At 47.1% G+C, this 25668-nt stretch overlaps 2 protein-coding genes across 4 annotated transcripts in view; both read left to right on the forward strand.

Annotated features, from left to right (window-relative positions):
• Positions 1-19331, forward strand: part of SHLD3 (shieldin complex subunit 3) — an 85803-nt gene extending 66472 nt beyond the window's left edge. The window contains exon 2 of the mRNA XM_069627361.1: positions 9-19331. Coding sequence (XP_069483462.1) covers positions 111-866 — 756 coding nt within the window. The 5' untranslated portion in view covers positions 9-110 and the 3' untranslated portion in view covers positions 867-19331. The remainder of the gene's footprint in view (positions 1-8) is intronic.
• Positions 1-25668, forward strand: part of TRAPPC13 (trafficking protein particle complex subunit 13) — a 987073-nt gene that overhangs the window by 66467 nt on the left and 894938 nt on the right. The gene's annotated exons all lie outside the window — the stretch shown is intronic.

Here is a 25668-nt window from a genome sequence, read left to right on the forward strand (position 1 = left end):
TGCTTTAGGTCCTGTTTCCTTCTGCTCAAACATGGGAAGCACAGACTGTGGAAAGATTGGTTGCTGATGGAGCGCAGTGCCTTTGAAGCGAACAGCTCAAGAACCACAGAATGAGCCTCGAAGTGGTGGTGCATTATCGGCCGGGCCAGGGTGATGAAAAAAGTGTGCAACAAATCGCTGAAGCGGCAATACAGGAATTTCCCATTCGAAGATTACCCATATTTATACCCTGGTGTCCCACTGAAGGAAGCAGACTTCCCCTAAAGCCGAAGATGCAGCCACCAATTATTTCCACCAAGGATGTTGAAAGCATACAGAAGTGTTTTCCTGCTTCTAAACCTTTTAATTTACATCAAAGCTTTGACTGCACTGTTTTTCTTCTAGAGTTTCATCCAAATCTGAATAGAAGGAAACCATTGCTTCGTGCACAGACTATCCCCTTGGATGCCAATCATGCTCATTTGGATAATATCCCTCTGAATAAAAAGGCAATATTGAGAAGGCGATGGAGTGTCTCTGTAGCCAGTGTCAGCTGTAAGGACAGTGTTATTCCTTTATCAAAGGAGTTAAGGTACACCTTAAAAAGACTAAACCTCCATTCATTTTATAGGGCGCGATGGACAATCGAAGAATATGTTTGTAATGGCCAAACACTGGAGGACATCTGGGTAACGCTGAACCACATCATCAAGCACAAAGACCTTCCACAGTGTAATGCTACAATACAAAGGGACATTGGACAGATATGGGTGTTTTGTGACATAATTAACTGCGAATACGTTGGCCTCCTTCTTAAAGAAAGGCTAAACTTGGTGGGAGCAATTCACTTAGTTGCACACAAATATGGAGTTATCCTTCGCTTGTAGGTGTTTGTTTTGAAGTTTTCTGATTTTCAGACTTGAAAATGTACTTTCCTATTCTGTTTAAGGAGTTTGAACAAATTGTGTTTTTAAAACTCAGCCCATTAACAATACTACAGTGATCTTGGCTACATACATTATTCACTTTCTCTGGACTAATCGATGAACTGTATGTGAAGGACCACTGCCTGGCCTAATTTATTGTTATTTTTATTTTTAAGTTTTATTTTCAGTTCCATCAGCATAACATAAATATATATCAAAACATGATGACAGTGATGGATAACAGTATTTCAATTTCAATGTAGCCCCCCCCACCCCCCACGAAACGGCAACAAAACGCACACAAAAAAAACATGTGTATAGTTCCAGCATTATGTCTTTATCCCATGTGTATAGTTCCAGCATTATGTCTGTATGCCATGTGTATAGTTCCAGCATTATGGCTTTATCCCTGAGAACATATTGTCAGGGTCCACTGACACTCCTTCGTTTCCAGGTAGGCTGAGACCCCATGTCGTGTCCCAAATATATCCTCACAGGAGGTCGTTAACCAAAGCATAATTCGTTCCATAAGCCGGGGTCTATGTAGTGTAGCCTCCCTGTCCCTTACATGTTCTATGAATCGGGTCCACATCTTGGTGGATTTGCGAATAGTACTAGTCACCAATGCTGTAATCCTTTCCATGGCTAAAATATCTCAAACCTTGGTCCACCAATATGATATTGGGGGTTGGAGGGGCCCTCCTGTGACTTCCAAAAGTGTGCTCTGGGCAAGCAATAGGTGGATGATAAGTGTTGCCCTTGAGCCCGATAGTGGGAATGTGCCATCATCTGGAGTGTCTCCCAGAAGGGGCATAGTGGAAGCTGAGTCCCAGTGATGTCTTTAATCTCATTCCAGTAAATCTGTACTATAGGACACTTCCACCACATGTGTATCATGTCTTCCTTGTCGTTGCAGCACAGCTAACAGCAGTCAGAGGTATTTGGGAACATTTTGTGGAGCCTTGCCGGTGTAGGATACCACCTAGAGCACAGCTTAATCGCCCCTGCCTTAATTTGCATTCACCTAGAGCTTTTAGGTGTTCTGTGCCATGATTTGTCTATGATTTCCCGACTAATTTCTCATTCGAGCATATATAAGAATTTCCCTGATTCATCAGGCCTCTCCAAGAGCTTGTATAACTGTGAGATCCTCCCACATGTCCTGCCTACCTGCACTGTGAGTTCAAGCCCTATAGGGGGTCTTTTTACCTGTTCTTCTGACTGTGAAGTTTGTGATCCAGTGTCTCACATGTGTGTATATCGCTCCGTTTCGGAGAGTCTAAATTCCTCCTTGCATTCTGCAAATCCCCTAGCTTCGGAGGAGAGCTTTCTCCCAGTTTGCAAAGGCCTGTTTCTTCATCCCAGGCAACAAATCTGGGTTAGCAGTAAGTGGAGAGAGTGGGCTCAGGCCGAAGGAGGTGAGTTGCCCTGTCCCAGTGTTTCAGTGGGCATGCTGTTTGCAGTATTGTCTCTGCCTGTCCGCTAGCTGTAAAAGGGAGTACATGCAAGGGGGGACGAGTTCGATCATTTTCCATTTTGGGGACCTCATTTCTGTCAGCTAGTTTAATAGCGGGGCCAATTGCGTTACCAGAAAGTATCATCTAACCGACGGAACGCCCAACACTCCCATGTTCGGAGACCACATTGTGACTTTTCTCAACACCTTAGGGCGTTTGCCCGACCATTCAAATTTAGTGATCAGTTTCTGGAGCTCCTCCAGATCCCTAGATCAGATTTATGAGTAGTGCTTGGAACACATATAAAAGGCGTGGGAGCAGGGTCATCTTCACTGCTTGCATCCTACTCAGCCACAAGATCTCTTGTTGGTCCCAACGCGACAGTTGTTCTTTAGTTCTCTCGGTAGGTTAGGAATATTTGTACCCTGCAAAGTATCCTATGAGGGTGTTATTTTGACTCCCAGGTATGTTATCCTATCTTCCACCCATTTGAAGGATGAAATCTCATGGAGTGACCTCAGGTTCGTCTGTGTTTCTGAGATATTGAAGCCCAACGATGTATCTTGATTGAGACTGAACCCAGAGACCTCCCCAAACTTTGTCTTGCGTGTTCATTAATACCAGTAGTGAGACAATTGGATCTGCAAGAAAGCAAATCACATCTGCATGTAACGCTGTTTTATGGGTATCCCCCCGAAATGTGACGCCCTTGTATTACAACAGATCTGCTGCGCCACGGGCTCCATGGCTAGGGCAAAGATGTGTGAAAGTGAGCTGCCTTTCCTCGTCCCTCTTTCCAGCATCCAGCAGGAAAGTATGAGACAAAATCAATTACCATTCATTTTAATTTTAGTTTTGGGAGATTTATACATAGCCATGATATATCGAGGCATGATCGGGCAAAAATTAGAACTCCCCAAAGCTGCTTCCAAATATTCCCAATCCATACTGTCAAATGCCTTGTGCGGATCCAAGGACAAGACCACAAAGCGTTCTGGTATTTCTTCCTTAGCTGCAATAAGGTCTACTACCCGCCCGATTATTATCATGAGCCCCTGCTCCATTTTGAAGCCTATCTGGTCTCGATCAATAAGCCCAGGTAGTACTCCTGTTATTCGGGTAGCTATAACCTTCCAATAGATGTTGGCATCTACGTTAAGTAGCGCAATTGGCCTATATGCCAAGCATTTCTTCCCATCCTTTCCCAGCTTCGGGAGAAATACTGTCCTAGACTCTGACATTGATTCTGTAACCGACACTCTTCCCATGAAGCTATTGAATACCTGTGCAGGGATAATAACTGTGTGAACATCTTGTAAAATTGGGCTGCAAAACAATCCGGGCCAGGAAACCTTTCCTGATGATAGGTTTTGGATGGCCTCTGTACCCCAAGTTCAGTAATTTCCATTTTGAATGGATTGTGTCCTCCAACGTATTCCACATCTTTGACATGTAATGTCCACAGCTGTACTGCTTCGGAATTTTTTTCGGCAGAGGGCGTCCGGCGTCGGGTCGATGTCCCTCGAAGGCCTCCGTTGAGGGTGACGTCATCGGATGTTAGAAATAGGGAGCCCATAGCCTCAGTTCTGTTTTTCTGCAAACGTGTTTGCTTCGAGAACTCGGCACGCTTAAAAAGAAAATGTCTTCATCTTCTACCCCTCCGACTCCGCAGTCTGGGTTTAAGAAATGCCAGGACTGTTAATCCAAAACGTCGATTACGGACCTGCACCGCATCTGCTTGTGGTGTCTGGGCGAAAGTCATGATACCGACGACTGCTCGAAGTGCCAGTCGTTGACTGCCAAGGCCTTGCGGCAGCGCAAGGGGAAGTTACAGGTAGGTCGGGTTTCTAAACCTCGGAAATCCCAAAAAGCTATGGGTATTTCCACCAATGATTCGAGGGGTGACTCTCCTCGTCGGGAGTCCCGGGGATCTCGATCCCAGGGTGGGTCCCGCCACTCGTCGTCCTCGTCTCGGCACTCTTGGAAGTGGCGTCACCAGTCGCCTTCCCCATCCTCGTTGGATGATGGCTCTGCGAGAAAAGTGGCTTGACCCACTAAATCCTCGACTCCTGAGGAATGGGAGGCATTCAGGGAGCATATGCTTGCGATTTTTCAATCCCAGGACACAGTTCCGTCCGTGCCTTCGGAAGAAGCCGGCAGGGAACAGTCTCGGTCTGATGCTCGTGCAACTTCCGGCCCGGGCACTCAGCGCGGTAAACATCGGGAACCGTCGAGGTCCCGTTCGGACAAGGCTCCGGTGGATCGCCAGAGAAGTGCCCTATCAAGGTCTCGGTCTTCAGCCCCGAGCGAAACCGCAGAAATCTGGAAAGGGCTGGAGGTCGGCATCGACCCTGTCAGCGCTGTGTCCGTTGAGTGCAGCTGTCAGAGCTTTGCCTTCAATCGAGCCTTTGGCACCATTGTCGACACTGAAGCCATCGGCACCTTTGGGGCAATTTGGCCAGAATTTGCCGGTGGAGGCCCCTGGTACCATGGATCCTCCGAGAAAGGCTTTATCCAAGACTGTGAGGCTTGTTGTGAACTCCCAGGCTGCTTCTGTCCTGAGGAAGGAGTTCTTTCATTCTCTGCAGGATATTTGAGGATGAGGAGAGGTCAGATATGGAGTTTGAGCCTGTTGAAACTCATGAGGCTCCTGGCATGGTCTTTTCTGAAGACAGTCAGTTGGAGGAGTTGCGTCAGTCATTACATGATGCAAGTGGCCTTGACACATCTCCTGAGGTGGAGTTTGGTAGGCCAGAGCCTGGGGCTCATGCTGAATCCTCCTATAGGAGGTTGATGTCTAGAGTTACTGAGTATCTCGGTGTCGTGATCTAGTAGAGGAATCGCTACTGAACTATCTTCGGATAAAGAAGTAGGAGTATCGACAGTAGACCGATGACAAAATAAACCTTCCACCCAAGATCACAGCTTGCAGGACTAGAAACACCTGACAGGCCAAGCTTTTGGGTGAAAAGTCAGGAGCAGCAACAGAGCTAAGGAAAAAACACAAAAGTACAAATACCTTAATATAGGTTTCAACCAGTGTCTCCCAGCTGCACCACCCTCGGCAACCCCACTCTTACCTGCAGCGATGGAGAAAAGAACGGGAAACCTACTGAATTCCAGAAGTGAAGGATGCAGCAAATGGGCGAGTGTTCCACAGTTCCCAGAAAAGCCAAAAGTCTCAAACTAGCTAATCCGGGCAGCACAAGGGCGCGACTAACTGGCCAGTGTTCATAATCCCAGGTAAACAGGAGAGCGTCCCAAAAAGAAATCCCAAAGGAGTGTCCTTATGTGAAAGTCAGGACTCCTCAGCAGAGTGTTTCAAAAGCACAGTAATGTGAAATCCAGGAAGTGACCAAGTAACGAGTTAGCAGAGCGTCCCAATGTCACTTGGAAGAAAAGTTGCTTAGTGGGGATGAAGGAATTGAAAACTGTGCAGCGTTTCCCAAAACAGATACCAGCAGTAAAGGGAAAAGAAACCTTAGGAGAAAAGGTTTGCATGCGGTTAGCAAAACCGGAGTCTCCGAACACTGCAGGCTGTACTCCCAGAGAGTGTGCGGCGAGTTGCAACATACAGCAGAGCCCCGCAGTGTTCGGCTGATAAGTTCGAGGAAGAAATGACATTCCAATCTAGGAGTAGGCGAAAACACAGTCCGTTGGAAGCGCCGAGTTCCGGTAACCAGGTAAGCAGTAGAAGGGGAGGGTAATCCACAAAAATGTAGCCAAAAGCGGTTAACAGGAAAGCAGAGTAACAAAAATGTGACTTAACAACTTGAAAACACTCGTTAAGGAGCACTCGAGCGGTGTCCCAGAGCTGCATATAATGATGCAGAGGGACGCCGACGTTACTGGCAAATCACGTGACCTCTTTTTCCCGGAATGCTGGGAGACGTAGTTTATTCTGTAATGGCGTTGCGCAAGGCGCCAGGGCAACTTCCAAGTCTTCCTATGGGTCATAGGCAAGACGGCACGGGGCATGACACTCTGGTGGTCCTCCAGTTGCATTTGATCAGGATGGACCTGACTGATATTTTGGAGGTATCCAGTTATATTTTCGAAAAAAACACATTTTCGACATTCCATTTTGTGTGAACACAAAAAGCCGGGAAAAAAAATTCCGACTGTATTATTTTGTTTCGTTAGTAAAAAAAAGTGTCAATAAAAAAAAAATGTTTTTTTGAATGAAAATAAAACATTCGAAATAAAAAAAAAATTGGGCATTTTTGTGTCGACAAAATGGCATTTCGAAAATGTCACTATAAAATATTTTGGATCAGAGTCCGTCCACTGACCCAGTGTTGCCGTTTCACTTGGCATTGCAAAAAAGGGTGGCGGCTACTTGGCAGACCCCGGAGGCTCTTCCGGCGGTCAACAAGTCGTTAACTAAGAAAAGCCACCCATCAAGTAGCGACCCCAGCTACCTATCGACTCACCCCACTCCGGAGAGTTTGGTGGTTCAGGCGGCTACAGCCACCTCGATGCAGGCGGTGTACCCTAACATCCCTCCTGATAGGGATGACAATCACTTCGATGGTTGGGCACGCAAGGTATTTTCTGCTGGGTGTATGGCACTGAAGTCGGCCAACTCCACTTGTGCCTTGGCAAGGTTTTCACACACTCTGTGGAATTGTCTCTCTAGCGGCTGAGCATATCCCCGTGGGGGAAGAAAGGGATGGGTTCCTTGCTCTTGTGCAGGATGACAAGGATGCAATGTGTGAATCCCTTCATTCTGGGTTGGACACGGCTGATAGTGTTAGCCGGTCCATGTCTGCGAGCACCGTGATACACAGGTTTGCGTGGTTGCGGAAGTCGGGTTTTGCTCTGGATGTGCAAGCCTGTCTTCTGAACATGCCCTTTGATGGCTCTCATTTGTTTGGCAGCAAGGCTGACGAGAGCCTTGAGAGGTTGCAGACCTCCAAAGCTGCTGCTAAATCTTTGGGCGCAGCTGTGAGTCAATCTCTGCCTTTTCATCCTATGGGACAACAGAGGAGGGGGGAGTTCCTTTCGTTACTACTCCTCTTTTGGCCGAACGAGAGGAGCCGCTATTCAAAGGGGCCATCGAAAAGGTACCCATGGTGGACGGGGAAATGGAGGTGCCAAAGCCTCTCGGGCAGCTGTCACAGCCGATCCAAAACAGCTATGAGGCCATGTTGCATTGTTCGCCGGTTGGGGGCAGACTCTCTTAGCATCTCGAAGAATGGCGGGCTATTACATAGGATGCGTGGGTCCTGGATTCAATGGCCTACGGCTACTGCCTCCCCTTCCTAAAGCGCCCTCATGACAATCCATCTGGGAATCTCTTTGAAGCTTCCAGATCTGCTCCTTGTGCAGGAAATCTTAAGCCTGCTGGAGAAAGGCGCTATAGAACTAGTGCCTGTGGCGGAGAGGAACAAGGGATGGTATTCCCCTTATTTTTTGATTACAACGAAAGACGGGGACTGAGACCTATCTTGGACTTGTGTTGGTTGAACAAGTTCCTCAGGAAGGACAAGTTCAAGATGGTCACTCTTTCTCAGGTGCTTCAGGTCCTTCGACTTCAGGATTGGTTGGTGTCTCTGGACCTACAGGATGCTTATTTTCATGTGCCGATTCATCCGAAACACAGAAAATACCTGAGGTTTGCGGCTGGCAAGTCACACTTTCAGTTTCGGGTCCTGCCATTCGGATTGACCTCCGCCGAGGGTCTTCACCAAGCTAATGGTGGTGGTGGCAGCGTATCTCAGGCGAGTGGTGGTTCACGGTTACCCCTACCTGGACGACTGTTTGATCCGCTTTGGATCATCTCAGCCTCACCTGCTGCTCCCTTCACAAGCTGGGCTTCTCCCTCAATTTCAAGAAGTGGCATATGACACATTCCCAAAAGCGCCAGTACATCGGGCTGTATTGGAAACGTCCTTGGAAGTGCTCGCCCCCCAAGGTGAGGGCTCATCACATTGTACAGATGGTCAACTAATTTCAACGTGCCCAGAGTCTTCCGGCTTTCGAATTCTTAAGGTTGCTCCGCCTCATGGCATCCTGCATTTTTCTGGTGCCAGAGGCCAAACTGAAGAGGAGATCCCTTCAATGGGTTTTCAAGATGCAGTGGTTGCAATTCTCAGGCAAGATGTCGGATCCCGTTCAGATTCCACTCTTGGTTGCGCAGGATCTTCTGTGGTGGGCCAGTAAAGGGAATCTGATGAAAGGGGAGCAACCGTGGTCGGAGGAGACGGTGGTGACGGACGCTTCCCTGACAGGATAGGGAGCTCATGCCAACGAACCGACCGCCAGCGGTCGTTGGTCTCCGTCGGAGTCCAAACTGCACATCAACCTGTTGGAGCTGAGGGCCCTCAGGCTGGCCCTGAAGGCTTTTCTGCCATCTGTGCGGGGGAAGAGTGTCCTGATCATGACGGACAACACGGTGGCCATGCATTACCTCAACAAAAAAGGGGGTGGTAGGGCACTCCCGCTGTGAAGAGAGGCGATGCAGCTCTGGTTCTGGGCGATACAGCAAGGAATATGAGAGGAGAATGTGGCGGCAGACTCTCTGAGAATGCAGAGCACAGTCTCCCATGAGTGGGAGTTGGCTCAGGAAGTCCTTCTGGGGATCTTCGCCCTTTGGGGAACCACTCAAGTGGATCTGTTCGCGACCGGTGCCAACCGGAAGTGCGAGAGATTTTGCAAAAGGGAATTTGCTCTGAGAGAAGCCTTAGGGGACTAATTTGTTGTGGATTGGACATTCCCACTTCTGTACTCGTTTCCTCCGGTCCCCGTCATTCCTCAGGTGCTAAGTAGGTTGCGGCGGTTCGGATCCCACATGATCCTCATTGCTCCGGATTGGACCAGGAGAGCGTGGTACCCGGACCTTCTAGAAATGTCCATCTGCCCTCCACGCCGTCTTCCCCACAGAGAGGATTCTCGCTCTCGCTCTTATGGCATGTATGTAATTGTGGCGGGATTGCGACAGCAGAGCTTAGCCACTAGGAGCCTATTAGCCTTGTTACTCTTGGCATTATAGTATTGCCTCATGTTGAGTATGGCCTACGCTGCATTGTCCGTCAAGTGGGTCTCTTATACTTTCTGGGCCGCCCGCAATTCTCTCAGGGACCGCCTCAAATTTGCAATTTTAATTAAAGTTCTCTAAGCGTGCGACCTCTTTCTTGTGCTATTCCTTTTGGCTTTGTGAGCACTTGTATATGAGATTGCCTGACTAATAATAGCCCCACGGAGGACTGATTTCCCTGCATCCCATAATAACCCAGGGTCCATCCCATCCATGCCATTTTCCGTGAAATCGTTAGTCAGTGTATCTGTAATGTGGGTTCTCGTGGCAACATCTTTCAGCAGAGAGTCATTAAAGCGCCATTGTTTCCTCCATAGGGGGAAGCGTGATCCGACAGCACTCTCAGGAGGATGTTGCTCAGACTAACCAAAGGGATGAGATCCCAGGAGACTATTATCATGTCTAATCTTGAGAATCCCTTATGTACTGGAGAATAAAATATATACTCGCTTCTCCCCCCCCCCCCCACAAATGCGTGAAAACAATCTCCAGTTCTCAATCACTGATAGATCCCTCAGGAGTTTCGTTATGATCAGGAAATTACTCTTGTCCACACTTGTTGGAGGGAGTGTTTTGTCTTTGAGGGGGGTCTGCGATGCAGTTAAAATCTCCTGCAATTATCAGCGATCCTTCAGAGAAACCCATCGGTGAGTGAGTCAGGGTATCAACAAAAACGGAATGTCCCCTATTTGTATAAGAACACTGCTACTTAATACCAGATCTCTGGTTAAACATTCCGTAGAAATAGCAGAGTATATTTTGGCTCATGATATAGACATTTGTGCCCTGACAGAGACATGGCTTCAAGAAGCAACTGGCCATTCACTGATGTTAGCTACCCATAAGGTATACTCTATTTTGTGTGTTAATAGGGAGAATCAAGAGGGTGGGGGGTGGTGTGGTTTCAATTATCTTTAAAAATAATTGAGATAAATGGAAATCGGAGGTGCAAGACCTTAGTGGCTGCGCAACACTTTGCTTTAAAGTTAGAACAGATGCAGCCACCACACTGAATACAACGTGATATATCGCCCTACTTCCGCCATGCCAGATTTTGTCCCAAAATGTTGCCCTCACAATTACGACGGCCGAAAATGCTGACTTTATTTTTTGGTCCCCCCCCTTACACCACATATATATGTGGGGGGGTATAGAATATAATATTAATATGGGGGGGACTGCGGGGCTGTTGGGGCTCTCCCCTCGCATATATATGTGGTGTAAAGGGGTTTAAAAATTCATTCAGTTTTGACCGTCGCAATAATCACATAGATCCTTTTCTCGCATTTGAATAGTATGGTCCTGGCACAACTTAAGGGTGCTGCCAAATGGATCATAATGGGTGACTTGAATCTTTGGAAGGATAATCCTAAAGACCCAGCAGCTGGTGAACTTGTTAGGTTTATTGCTACAAGGGGCACTGGAACTGCCTCCCCCTCTCCATCCGCTCTGCTCCCTCCTACCCTATGTTCCGCACTTCTCTAAAATCCTATCTCTTTCATTCACCTCCATAACACTTTTTACTCTCTTACTGCTGCTCCTACCTCTACCCACACCTTCTACTCCCTCTTTCACTTTAATACCCCCTCACCTTCAGCTCTTCTCCATCCTACCTCACTTTAAGGAATTCTCAAATTCTTCTCTTCCACTCACCTCTTGATCAGCATTTGCTTCCTCTCTTACTTCTGCTACTACTACCACTACCCTCTCCACTCACGCTTAACCTTATCAATAATGTAAATTGTTCCTTGTACTGTTTTCAGGTTTTGATTAATTTATTATGTAATGCTTGTGGTATTTTGCCTGTTCCTCTTGTAAAGCGCTTTGGATTAAAGTGCTATATAAATTCAATAAAATACAAATATCAGTAGACCTACTCATAGTAAAGGTAACATATTCTATTGGGTCTTTTCATTTAATATGAACATAAGTAAGCCTTATATCTCCAAATGCCCTTGGTCTGATCATCCTTCTATTGAATTTACCATCTGTCTTGAATCTGCCTGAAAGAAGTGCACAGCCAAACTAAATTGCAGTGTCAAGAAATTTGAAGAGGCTTAATCCTGATTCGGTAAAGGAGTGGATCTCACCTCTGTTTTAGAAGGACCCTTTGTTTCCCGATAATGTTGAAAACTTTACCAACTCCCTGCTAGATGCGCTTGACAATGCAACCAATACTTTAGCGCCCCTCAAAAGCAGGGAGGGGATTAGCCACCTCAATAACACTTGGTTTTCCGATGAATTATAAGTTAAGAGTGGGTAAAAGAAAAGACTTCTAGCGATGGAAACAGTCTAAAACTGAGGAGGATAAGTTATCCTATCAGCAGTCTGCCAGGAAATTTGCATTGGCTATCATTAAAGCCAAGAAAGACTCTTATGAGTCACGTATAGAGGAACGCCAAAGAGACTTTCACTATTTTGAAGGAATTGTAGAAACCAGAGGTTAAATTCCAAAAACCATCTGTAAAGATCAGGAGTGGTGTGTTCACACCCAAAAGGCTATTCTGGACAAGATTAAAGGCAATATTAAAAAAGCAAAAACTTGTGGCCTCCCTAAACCTAACAATGGCATTTTGAAAGAAGATACTCATGTACGGAAGAGGAGGGGGCGTGGCTAGGCAGCACACCATGCAGCTGTGTTGAGCTCTGCTTCAAGGTGCCCAAGCCATGCAATTCTATCACTTTTACGCCGGAAATTCCAGCCTGATTTCACCCTCTGGGTGATTCTGAAGAAGTACTAATGTAGCAGCGATTCTGGGGAGCATTTTATTTGATAGTGAACTCCGGCGGCGACAGAGAGGAAAATGGCGGCGCGCGCCATCCGGAGCAGCTGCTGAGAGGAGTGATCGCTGGCCCCACCGCGCCAGCGCCGGGACTCCCTCGGCTTAAATATCCGGAGGGGCAGCACGGAGGAGAGCTTCCGACTGCTCCCGCCGAGATCCTCGTGGGATTGCCGAGACTTGGCTGGGCCGGGTGAGCCCACTGTCAGAGAGCCTCGGAGAGGGGGAGGAGCGGCGCCGCAAGGGAAGGCCTCACAGCGGTTTGTCTGGAGGCAGGGCGGTCCTTCTGCTGGGACAGCTGGAGTTGGGGTGCTGGACCCGCGGAGACACTGGAGAGTCAGGACGAGTGAAGGCCTGGGAGCCTGCTCGGGGCGGCGCTTATGATAAATGCTGGATCTCTAGGGATCCGGCGGGCCCGAGCGGGATAACTTCCCCCCACAAGCTGGGGCCCGCATAGAGGCCGGGGGGGCCGGCTGGGCCTTCACGGACACCGACCTGTCCTGGAGCGGGAACACCCGAGCCTTCTGCTCACCAGGCTGGAGCTTGGTGTAGAGGTGCGGAGATACCGCGAAGGAGGAGTGGCATCCCTCAATGCACGGCTGACATCTGCAACGTGGAAGCCTGCCCGGAGCTGAGCCCTGGTGAGTGCTGCAGCATTCTGGGGCAGGGAACGGGAACTCCTCCTTCTCCCACCAAGCGAGTATTCTCAACACTGAAGAAACCCAGAGGGATCTCCCAAGGGCCTGAAACAAGATTCTTGCAATAACATAGCGTGAGGCCTTTCATCCTTTGCAGGGCCCAATTGATCACTTTATATCAAAACATAAGAGGCTGACCCTGCATATCTGCCGCCTCACGTTCCTCCAGCGGCACTGGGACTATAAGTAGGTGACCCCTGCAATCTCCCCAAGGGATGCCCAAAACAGCGGTAAAAAAGAAGGGGCACGGCATACAGGCCTATCTGGCGCCACAGCCTGTGGACCCACCCCCCACACGCACGGTCACAGCTGAGGTTCACCCGGCTCCATCTCCAAAACTGGCCCCAAACGTGGGGATGTCCAAAGAGGAACTGGGGGGGGGGATGCTCAGATCCTTTAAACGGGACATTACCCAAGAGATTAAAGAAGAGATCAAGACCTCTAAGGACTCTTTGCCCAGTCCCTTGCAGACCTCACCTCCCACCTTGGGGGGGGGGGGGGTTGGAGGGGGTTAGAGTCCAGGGTTAACAACCTGGAAAACGCATCTTGTGAACAATCCCATAACAACGAGGTCCTAGCAGAAAGGGTGAAGGCCATTGAGGAGCAGCTCTAGGATATATGGGCAAAGCAGGCCGACTTGGAAAACAGGTCAAGACGGAATAATGTGCACCTCCGTGGTGTCCCCTGACAGGTCCCCGACCAGGATCTAGCTGAATATGTAGAGTCACTGTTCAGATCCCTTCTCAACCTCTCGCCAATTGAAGAACTACAGCTTGATAGAACCCACGGGGTGTACTCTTCAGCCCAACTTAAAAAGAATCTAATACCAGATGTGCTCACTCGGGTACACTTTTTTCGCCAGAAAGAAGAGCTCATGGCGGCAGCCAGGAATTCAGATTTTTATACGATTCCAAGCCACGACGGTACAACTCTTCCAGGATCTGGCCCCCTACACTCTGTTGTGCAGACGACGACTGCAGAGAGTAACATCTTGGCTAAGGGCCCGGAAGATCCGCTATCGCTGGGGGTTTCCATGCAAGCTGATCTTTGACTTCCATAATCAACATTATGTAATTTACTCTGAAGAAGAAGCGAGAAGCCTGATGTTGGAGGCGTCTGATAATGGTGATCTGAACCTGCACGCTCAGAGCATGAATGGGACTACTCCACACCCCTTGCCGAAAACCGGACAAGGGAAAGCCCAGTGTCGGCCCCAATCTGCAGCGAATCAGCACCAGGAACTCGGCCTAGAGAAAACGACCACAATCCCAGAGGAGACATCGGCCCTGAGTCCGGGGGAGGGGGAGGGTTGGGCGGCTACCTGACTGCATTGGATATTAATGACCCTCAATGAGAAGATACGGCCACCTCGCGGGTCTCTGCCAGGCCCCCGACGCTTCTTGGCAAAGCAGATTCTCTGTGGCCGTGCTGGAAATCATGGGCCTCTGAATATGCCGTTCCTTTCTCTCTCCTTGGACGCACCCAGGGGCGCCCTATCTTCAACCTTGTGTCGAGAGACCAGGGGAGAATGGATTATCTCAACATACATTTGTAAATTATGCAGCTCCCCACCGCTCTTGAATACTTTGTTTGGCTTTACTTAAGGGCAATGGAAATTTCCGTATATTAACCGGCTTGGGCGCCTGAGTGGATGGCGCCCGACATACTTCATAGCTGGTTAAAGTTGACTCTGGGTATGGGAATAGCACAATCCTTGATGAAAGTAGCTTGGTTATTTTGTTTTGTCTGTTATTACCTTGATTATTTTCTTGAGTTTATCCTGAAGCCATTAAGTTGGTGTTATTTTTCCACTCGCCTAAGACCTTTTAGAGGTTACATTGCATTGATTTGCCTGACTGGGTATCCTGCCCCTGACCCCTTAGGTGGGCTTACTTAAAGTGAAAACCTGAGCGACTGTACTATGGCAACCCCGAGTTTTAGGTGTATCTCCCTTAATGTGCAAGGCCTGAACTCCCCCCTGAAACGTAAGGCACTCTTTCATAGACTAGGGTCCTTAGATGCATAATTTCTATTTCTTCAGGAGACCCATTTACGACCGGCAGATGAATTCCACCTTAATGATGGGCTCTACCCCACTAAATTCTTTGCCTCAAGTGGACTGAAGAAAGGAGGGGTTGCCATCCTGGTCCGCAAGGGGATTTCCCTTAAGACCTTGGGAGTGGTACAGGATGAGGAGGGGAGGTTCCTGCTGGTCAACGCCATGCTAGATGACCGTAAAATCACACTGGTTTCTATATACGCCCCAAACACTAAACAAGACCTGTTTTTTATGAAATTGTCGAAAGCCTTACTTGGTCAGGCAGAGGGGGAAGTGATCTTGGGTGGGGATTTTAATGCAGTGATTAACCCCCTGGTTGACAAGACGCTCCCACCAACATTAAATAACAGGAACAACTTCAGGACTCTTACCTCTCTGCTGAAAGAACACTCTTTGATTGAAGTATGGAGGTACTGCCATCAAGATGAGAGGAACTACACTCATTTCTCAGCTGTTCATGGCGGATTCTCAAGATTGGATATGTTTCTTAACTCAGATTCGCTAATCCAAGATGTGGTAGATGTAGATATTCTCCCTGAGGTGCTTGCAGATCACGCCCCAGCCCCTCCCCGAGCTATCCCTCCCACGAGACCTCCCTGGAGATTAAATGATTTCCTGCTAGAGGACCCTGTGATCTGTGCCCATATTAGAGAATCCATGGAACTATACTACAGAGAGAACGACACTGGCGATGTGAGCTGGGGCACGGTCTGGGAGGCAAGCAAAGTCGTGATTAGAGGACACTTCATTGAGCAGGCTGCACAACGGGGAGAGGGCCAGGAGATTACTTCAAGAACATCTGGAGGGAAAAGTCCATAGACTAGAGGAGGCAAACAAGAAGAAACCCTCACAGTGCTCATTGAGGGACCTGCGAATGGCTAAGAAAGTGTTTGAGGCACACCATATGGAGAGGACGGCCTACTGCATGATGCGTACCAAGCAATTTTTTTATACTAAGAGAAACAAGGCTAATAAACTACTAGCAGCCAAGCTAGGGAAACGGACACGGCAAAATAGGATAGACTTCCTGGGGGATAAGAAAGGCAAGAGCACCTCCTCTGAAGAGGGCAAATGCCATATTGTTGAGAAATTCTTCAGGGAACACGCGGCCCCGCACAGGGGGGGACTCAAAATCCACCAGGGATTTCATAACCACGGCAGACCTGCCACAATCTTTACAAGAGCCCTTAGAAGATCCAGTATCCGTTGAGGAAGTTGAATTAGCTATCAAATCACTCCCTATTGGCAAGGTTCCTGGCCCAGACGGCTTCACAAATAACCTTCTGTAAGGAGCTCACACCGCATCTCACAAAGCTGTTTAATGTATGCTGGGACACAGGTACTGTTACACAGTCCATGGCATATTCGAATACAACCCTAATTTTAAAGCCAGGGAAGGACCCGGCAGAATGCTCATCCTACCGCCCCATAGCCTTGCTCAATATGGAGGCTAAGCTGTTTAGCAAGATCACATTGCGGCGATTGGGGGAGGTTTTGCCTACAGTAATAGATAGAGACCAGACAGGCTTTATCCAGGGTCGGTCTGCTCACGACAACATTCGCAGAGCAATAGACCCGATAGCTCTGGCCCCCTCTGTTCCAGGTCCCCTCTCGCTGCTATCCTTAGACGCCCATAGGGCATTTGATTGCATGTCTTTGGAGTATTTGCAATTAGTCCTGAAGGGCTTTGGCCCACAATTTTCTAAATTGGTCCTATCGAACTTCCGGATCCCCTCCACCCGAATACGAGTCAACTCTCGGTGGACACCCCAGATACCCCTTGGTAGGGGGACCAGGCAAGGGTGTCCCCTATCACCACTGGTCTTTGCACTAGCGATGGAACCCTTAGCCCAACATATCCACCTGCACCCAGAAATTCAGGGGTTCGAGGTGGGAGACCAGTGTCACAAAGTTGCACTTTATGCAGACGATGTGCTCAGTTTCCTAAAGGAGGCCCGGGCTTTGGTCCCCCCGCTTATGGGTCTGCTTGACCGATTTGCTGTGATTTCGGGATTCATGATAAATATGTCAAAATCGATTGGCCTGACTGTCTGAATCACCACATGTGCTAAACGCCTTGCAGAACACCTACTCCCTTAGCTGTGAAAATTCCAAAATTATGTATCTTGGAGTGCACCTGACCTGACCTATTCGGGCCTAGTGAAAACCAACATCCCACCCTTTGCTAAAAGTTGCCAAGGAATCTTTACAGAAGTGGGCCCTTCAAGAGATATCATGGCTGGGGCGCATAACCGCAGTTAAAATGACCTTGCTCCCTAGGCTCCTTTAAACGTTGCAGGCGCTTCCTGTTCTTATTCCAGAGCGAGACTTACTAGACTTGCAGAAAGAGATAAGTCGCTTTATCTGGCAGCGGAAAAAACCTAGAATTCAGCGTATGATTCTCACTTGGGGCAGGCAGCTAGGAGGCCTTGGGCTCCCCTCCACCTTAAGATATTATTGAGCAACCCAAATTGCCCCTATCTTGAGCTGGACTAACCCAGTTGACCCCCCCCCCCGTGGCAGGACATCGAGCAGCTGTTTTCTGGGGCTCCCCTCTCCCATCTCCCGTGCCTCTCAGAAGCCCCTCCTTCCGACTACGGGGTCGACTCTTCATTGTTGGGACAGACATTGCAAGTTCAGGGGATTCCCCACAGGATTAGGACCCCTCTCCCCAATCACGCAGAATCCAGCCTTCACCCCTGGGCTCCAGGCCAACTCCTACCAGAACTGGTCAAGAGAAGGACCCCTGAGACTGCAGGAACTCTATGCTGACAATGGCCCACTGACCTTCGCCCAATGCAAGGAGAAATTTAACCTCCCGGAGACTGAGAGATTTAGATATATACAATTATGGCATTGGATCACCAATCTGACCACCAAAAGGGCTGCCACTAGGCCCCCTTCAGGCCTAGAGTTAACGGTCTCGGAAGGCCAATCCTCACACAGAGTGGCAACTTGCTATCGCCTCCTGGAAAATGTCCGAGAAGACCAGAAACTCCCTTACATGTTGGCATGGGAGAGAGAACTAGGAATTGAGGTACCCCCGGAGTCATGGCAAAGAATCTGGGATAGAGCACATAGGTCCTCTAGATGCACGGCAGTGAGTGAATGTGCACTTAAGATCTGCTATCGTTGGTATTACTCCCCGCAGAGGCTACACGCGATAAACCCAGAATATCCGGATTTGTGCTGGTGGGGCGAAGGGAGATCTGGGTCACTTGTGGTGGCACTGTCCTGTCATCCAAACCTAATGGTTGGAGATTAGGTCAAAGATCATGGACATATGTGGAATCGTGCTCCCCATGGACCCCTTAGTAATGCTGTTAGGCGACACACCAGATGATGGGTCTTACCCACGCTCTGGCCCTAATGCTCGCCTGATTACCCAATTACTTATGGCGGCCCGCCTTACACAAGCTCGATTTTGGAAGGAAATGGAGGGTCCCTACATAGCATACTGGTGGGTAAAGATTTGGGAACTTCTTGGACTGGACAAACTAACAGCAGCGATAGAAGGCCAAACGCCCAAATTCTCATGCATCTGGGGCCCATTTTTGGATCACGTTGCAGAAAGAACAGATGTTTTTTCAGCCTAGACTGGTTAAGTACCTTTTCCAGCCCTGACACTCTATTGACATGGTGGAAGTACCCATTAACTATTGAAGTGAATTTTTTGTCTAGTATCACACTAGCCTCTTAATTACACTTGTTCAAAGTACTTGTGTTAATTATTTTACATGACAAATGTGGTGTATATTATTGTATAATGCAAATTAAAATATGTATTTTTTCTACACAAAGTAGCAATGCTGTATTCACTCTGAGTGTTGGCTGAAGTATGTGGACAGGAGCTAGTTCTTCCCTTCCCGATAAGTAAGCGGTACTTTGGAGTCATAAGCTTGATTGTTTATCACTCAAGGGTTAAGCCCTTTACTTGAGGGTCTGCTTTAGACTCCCTACAAAATTTCCCTCAACCTCTGTTATGATGTGGAAGTACCCATTAGACTGAAATCTGGTAGTGGGGGTGATACAGCTCCTCATAGGGCTACGCGGTGGACTGTTGGTAACTTTGGTGAGGTTCTCCTTTTTTTTTTTTCTCCTTCTCCCTTCTTCTCCCGCTTTTCCTTAGTTAAGAGTGCTACAGGATGTTAAGCTAAACTATCCTATTCCCAGAGGATGCTTATATTTACTAGATGAATTCCAAAGATGTTAAAATGAAATGTTGATGCATTGTTTGAGAGATTAATTGATGTTGCAATATGAATTGCAAAAGATGCTGAATTGTTGATTCATGGCTCTGGAGATTAATTATGTCACCATTTGCAGTGATATTTGATGAATTTAATGTTTAATCAATATTTCAATAAAAAGATTTTGGCAAAAAAAAGAATAACGGAAGAGGAACTTTGTATTATCCTGGCTAAACTTAAACCATCCTCATGCAAAGGTGTCATCTTCCCAGCCTCAGCTATCAAGGCCTGTTCATAGCTATTGATCAGCTCTAGAACCAAAATAGTCCATGCATCCTTTAAAGAAGGATTGGTTCCCACTAGACTGAAGGGTGCCTGGATTACACTGTTGCTAAAAAAAACAAGGGCAGGATCCTAAAGTTGCCACTAATTATCGACCTATATCCAACACGCCATTTCTGTTCAAAATATTGGACAGAGTGGCCTATGAACAAATACTCAGCCACTTAAAAGACCATCCAATTTTGAATGGGGGTCAGTCAGGCTTCAGACCAGGCTATGGCACGGAATCAGAACTATTGGAATTTAAATCCAATATGATGTTGAACATTAATGAAGGGAAAGCCAGATTACAGGAGATGGCTAACTTCAGTGATCAAGCGATGGAGTAGATGCAGTCCTTTTTAGGCAACAGAACAATGCGGGAATGCAGCAAGCAAGCCAAGGCCTTTCCTGCCCCTCTTTGCTATGGCATCCCACAGGGGGCATCCTTCTCTCCCGTTTTGTACAACATAATTACGGCTACACTTTTTCAATTACTTGAGCAAAAAAGGATATGTTTTTCTAACTATACCGACGATTCTCAATATCTCATCCCTTTATCGGGCAATTATGAGAAGGATTCCAAATGGTAAAAGATACTTATAAACTCATACAAGAGTGAGTGGACATGAGTGGGTTGGCCTTGAATCACGATTTTATGATCGTAGTTTCCAGGCCCGGATTATTGAACCTTAATGCAGAATATGATCCATTCTGCATTGCTAATCACAGCATCTCTACAAAAGGCAAAATAAAAATATTGGGTGTTGGATTTGACAAGACATTAAGCATGACACCACAGGTGAATAGCCTTGTCTCATTTTCATCTTACTATATAAGGCTACTCTCACACATTCGCCCATTCTTCTCTCAAAAGTGCTGCGAAACAGTTGCTCAGACCATTATTTCATCCAAAATTGATTACTGCAGTTCTTTACTTGTGGGCATTGGCAAAGGAGATTTATTTGAACTCCAAGTAGTGCAAAACAGCACCATTAGAGCTATTTTGGGATTGTTGAGGAGTGTGAGCGTGTATCGGAGGTTGCAGAGAAGTCTGCATTGGCTGTCCATAGCAGCCAAGATAGAATTCAGGTTACTGACAATCGCCTATAAATCCCTGGCAGTGCTATTCCCTCCATATATAGCTTGTAGACTTAAAAACAAAACTATCACACTCTGCGCTCAAGAATTCTCTAACCTGCTGCAAATACATAAAGCCAATCTAGAACTAGTAAAAAAAGGTGCATTCTGGGTGGCTGCTCCCTCCCAGTGGAATGCCCTGCTTCTTGAATTAAGGAACTGCTCATCCCTGAAGGGCTTCAAGAAACATCTTAAATCGTACCTGTTTAGATAACCCTTGGCAGGGGTCAGCCTAATCTTCTTGTTCATTGTGCTACCTTCCAGCTCATTCATCATTCCAGTATGCTCCCAGGCCACTTTAGTTGCACCTTATAAATAATTTAAAGTAAAGGTCTTTATGTGGTCATGTGCCTTGAAACACTTTTTTCTGTATGGCACATGGCACATTACACATGACCAATAAATAAAATCTCACATTGCAAATACCCATTCAGAAATCAATCCCAAGGTACGATGCGTGGTGTCCTACGATACCTCCTCCAAATGAACGAACCATGCCAAACCATAAAAATTAAGAAACAGTTTGCCCTCTTGTAATCATCATCATCATTGTTGAAGAAACAGCTCAAGTTCAAAATTAGAAAAAACCCCAAATATTCCCTCACATTCACAAAACCACTTAAGCCCATAACTTCCAAAAGTAAAAGCCCAAACCATCCCCCGAGCCAACATTTCCAACATATGACTGGGCACTGTACCAGAATGCTAACCCTGCTGGCCCAAATGGATTTACACTGTCCCCATTGTATCAATATAAAAACTTTTCTAACAATTCATCCAATTCATATAGCCGCACCACTAGGAACATTTCTAATTCATCCTCCTCCGCCCAGCGAACCCAAACTTTCAAGGTATCGCACCAAATACAATGTTCCCTTCCATCAAGGAGAAAGAGAGGCATTATGGTTCCCAGCCATCCACCATATTCTGCTCAATGTTCTTCTCGCAGGCGTCAACATTTTCTTCCTCTGGTGGCCCCTTTCATCTTGCTGTTCAACATATCCTATGGGGTAGGACCTATCCCCCAAATTTGCAACTTTCTTGCCCGCCACCTTGTCCATGAACTCTTCCACTTCGTTATGCTAGGAGATCACACATCGCTGGCCGCTAAATTCAAAGATCAGTTTGCAGGGCAGCCTCCATTTATATCAGACTTCATGTTCCACTGCCAGGATGTGACGGGGCTCATCTTCCGTCTTCTAGCCAGTGTTGATGGCGCGATTTCCTGGAATTATTGTAGGCATTCGTTTCACAACATTATGGGTCCCATGACTCTGGCCACCATCAGTTTTCGTCGTTCTGCTGGAAAAAATATGAACTCTCGTTCACACGTCTGGGAGGAGATTTCACCGCATCTGGGAAGAGGAGAATACTCTGTGCGTTCAGTCGGGCATAATCTCTCAGCTTTCTTTTTTCTTTTTGGGTAGTCTCGCATTGGGCAGCTTCTAAGTCGATTAGCTTTTTCACTGCAGATCGCACTTAATGTCCCTGCTGGCCTGGGCAGGTTGAATGTTACTATATGAAGTACAAACTTGTCCCTTTTAATCTAAGAAATGACAGTACAATTCAGACTAAAGCTGAAAAAAATTTAAAAGGTGCCTCAAACGTAGTATTGAATTTCAGTTTTTAAGTGCATGCAATTCCCATCCGCCTTGGTTACTAAGATCTGCATTCAGGTTCTGATCATTTCTAGGAATGACTTGTCCACTACCTAGTGACGCAAACTAGTTATTATAGTGTTTACAGGGATGGCTTTATGAGGACCGTCTGCAAGTGCCCATAGCCCGCTTAGCTTTGGCACATAGGTGCAACCAGCACATCCTAGTAAAGCTATATATGTTTTGCTTCTGGGTGGTGGTTTAATGCCAAACCTAGTGACCGACGGATTTTATTAGATGTGTGATGTGTACTACAGCAATGTACAGAGAGGCGGGTGTTACTGGAAAGGTGTTTCCTGGAAAATGCTCTCCCTTCACACAGCATTGCTTATTGGACCATGCGGACCACCTCCCTGGTCTCTGCCTGAGATTTGGGAGGAGGCGAGCGCAGCCCAAGTCAAAGCTGCACCGTTTGTATTTTTTTTGTATATGGCGTAGGAACCCACAGTGCCATACTGTGCTAAATAATTGATTTCTAACATTCAATTCCTGGCATATCTTCAAAACTATCGGTACTTGGAGGGCTCTGCTTAAGTGGTGCACCTGCCTATATATCTCCCTAAACTCTGGCCATTTTGTGAAATGTATGGCGTAATAGGCGTGCATGTGTCTGAGCCTTTATGCCACCTGCGCTGCTCTGGTGTATGTAGACCAGTAGCTTCACAAAGAGTTCTTCTGCTATAGTGTGTCTTGTCGAAGGCCTATAATGCTTCTATTCGTTTGCATGGAATTTCTTTGAACTACAAGACGGATGCCTTCTTTTAGGGAGTCGAACACGTCACTTCAAATTCATACGTGGAGCCCTGGGTGTATATCTTCAAAGTAGCTATTTATTTTGAACTTGGGAATTCTCTTTGATTTCACCTTTCCTTTCAGACAGCAAGCAATTTCATTAACAGTAAGTGTCGATCTTCAGCACTACACCATAAAGAAAATCCTCACATTCCTTACCCACAGATCAAGAAGTGGCATTTTTTCAATTCTTGCTCCTTAGCAAATTAGACTATTGGAACATAATGCATTTGGGCCTCCCAAACAACTCCTGAAACAAATTCAGTTAGTACAGAACAGAGATACTAGACTAGGCCTAAAGATATGAATTTGCCATTAGCTTTGGGCTAGTTAGAATAGACTTTTGGTAAGTATGAAATGGTGTGCATGTGGGGTCCCGAGTGGACTGAGTGGAATATTACATGCCTGGCTAGGCTCTTTTATGAAAGGTGAAAGAAGTAGGGCAACTGGAACCAGAAGAGTAGAAGCATAGATGGTCCTGAATTGGGGTAGTGGATTAACATGTCGTGAGACTGAGCTATTGCAATTTCCCAAATAATATTTATTTTGTGGGGGGTTTTCCAGTAAATTTTGTTTATAATCATGCTCCTTGAGCTTTCATATTAAATGAAGAGAAAGCGTAATGGTTGCCTCTGGTCAGTCATTGCTGAAATCAATATACCCTATCCATATGAGCAGCTGCAATACCTCTCGAGTCAGGTTAAACAGTGCATCCCAACCAGGACTCTAAGAGGCCCCACAGCACAGCAACTTGCAACACTCCACTTGAAAAAAGAAAGGCCTAACCGTAGATCCCCGTTAGGTCTGGAATCCGTATTGTGCAACAAATCTCCCTGAAGCAAAGGCTAGCAGAAAATCAAAAGCAGTATAAACTTACCCTAATTAGGGAACTTCTCAGCAATACACCAAAATAAAAATTGGCATTGCTATCAAGTGACTACCAATTTGTTCTATCGCATCGTAGCCACTCAGTAAATGATTACTAAAATCTCTAATGGACTGTGATTGCCATTTTATGTCTTGTACTCCTCATCTCCAAGCATCCTTAAGTTCACTTGCTGTTACTGTACTGATCATCATATTTGTTGCACCTCGCTTGTATCTATATGTGCCTTGAAGCGATTCATCTTGCATGTGGTACATGCAAAAACCACAATAACTGTATTCAGTGTATGCCGTTTTCCTTCTAGGTCATAAGATCTCTTTACCCTTGCATTAAATTAAGAATATGTACAATTTATTTGTCTGGTATAAGGGTGTCGAAGAAGGAAGGGTGGCATGTTTGTGGTGTGACGAATCCCTAGATGTTGTCAATTCTCCCCAAAAGGGAGCCTCTTCCCATAAGGCCAGGGATGTGAGACTGCTACCTGATTGTCCCACTGGGGGTGTTGCACAGCATGGGCAACTCGTGGGGAACGACTCCCCCTCTGGGGATGGGGACAGCCATCTAGGGAGAATGCGGTATGACCCTCTCCCAATCATGCCTCTTCAACCTATAGCTATGGTGCACCCCAGTAATCTACCCAACCACCCCATGTACCTGTGTAGGGCCAGTGGCATAAGATATACTGAGACGAAGAAGAGCTTTGACTACTGTGAGGGGTCAGAAATGCGAGGCAGACAACTTGATAAAGGTTTTTCACAAGAAGCCATTTTATTAAATTAAATGGGTGAGATAAACGCCCCGCTTTCCCTAACCTAACTTTCCCTGCCTATGAAACTAAGACTAAAGGAAAACACTATAATAAACAAGTATATCTGTCCCTCACACTTGTACATACAATGCAAGTATGGCTGTTTATGTTCAACAAAATAACAATTGGAACCAAATAATCTTGTAACCTGGGTAGGATCCCCTTCCCCAGGATTAAAGCAGAATTTTCAAATGAAAGTTCCAATGAATACAGTTAATTCCAATAATCAATTTCGAGGGGATTGGGTCCTCCGACATATTCCATATCTATGACAGGTAATCACCACAGCTGTGCTGCTTCGGAAAATTTTCTGCGTCGATACGCTGTCCTCGAGGGCCTCCGTCGAGCCGACGTCACCGGATGTTATAAGTAGGACGCACAACGCCCGTAGCCTCAGTTCCGTTTTTTCCACGAACGTTTTCGCTTCGGAGATCTCGGCGCGCCTCGGTTCTTCTGAGTTGTTCTATCGGTTCTTCGAACCCGTTTGTTTGTGAAGATTTCCATGATGTCTTCGTCTTCTTCTACCCAGTGGCGGGTTTCAAGAAGTGTCGGGACTGCGGTTCCAAGATGTCGCTGACGGACCTGCACGACACCTGCCTCTGGTGCCTCGGTGAGGACCACGCCACGGACGATTGGAACGAGTGCCAGTCGTTAACATCGAAGGCCTTGCAGGAGCGTAAGAAGAAGCTTTAGTTGGTAAGGTGTCCAAGCCCCGGAAGTTGAAATCCACTGGGCTTTCGACTGACGATTTGAGGGGCGACTCTCCGCATCGTCGGCGTCAATCCAGGGGGTCTCGGTCCCAGAGTGGGTCCTGCCATTCCACTGCCTCTTCGAGGCACTCACGGAAGCGCCGTCACCGGTCGCCTTCCCCTTCCCCGTCCTCGTGCGAAGACTCTGCCAGTCGGTGGGTTGCTTGTCCCAACAAGCATTCCTCT

The sequence above is a fragment of the Ambystoma mexicanum genome, chromosome 6p (genome assembly GCF_040938575.1).
Source record: "Ambystoma mexicanum isolate Mex_15411 chromosome 6p, UKY_AmexF1_1, whole genome shotgun sequence".
Taxonomy (NCBI): Eukaryota; Metazoa; Chordata; class Amphibia; order Caudata; family Ambystomatidae; genus Ambystoma; species Ambystoma mexicanum.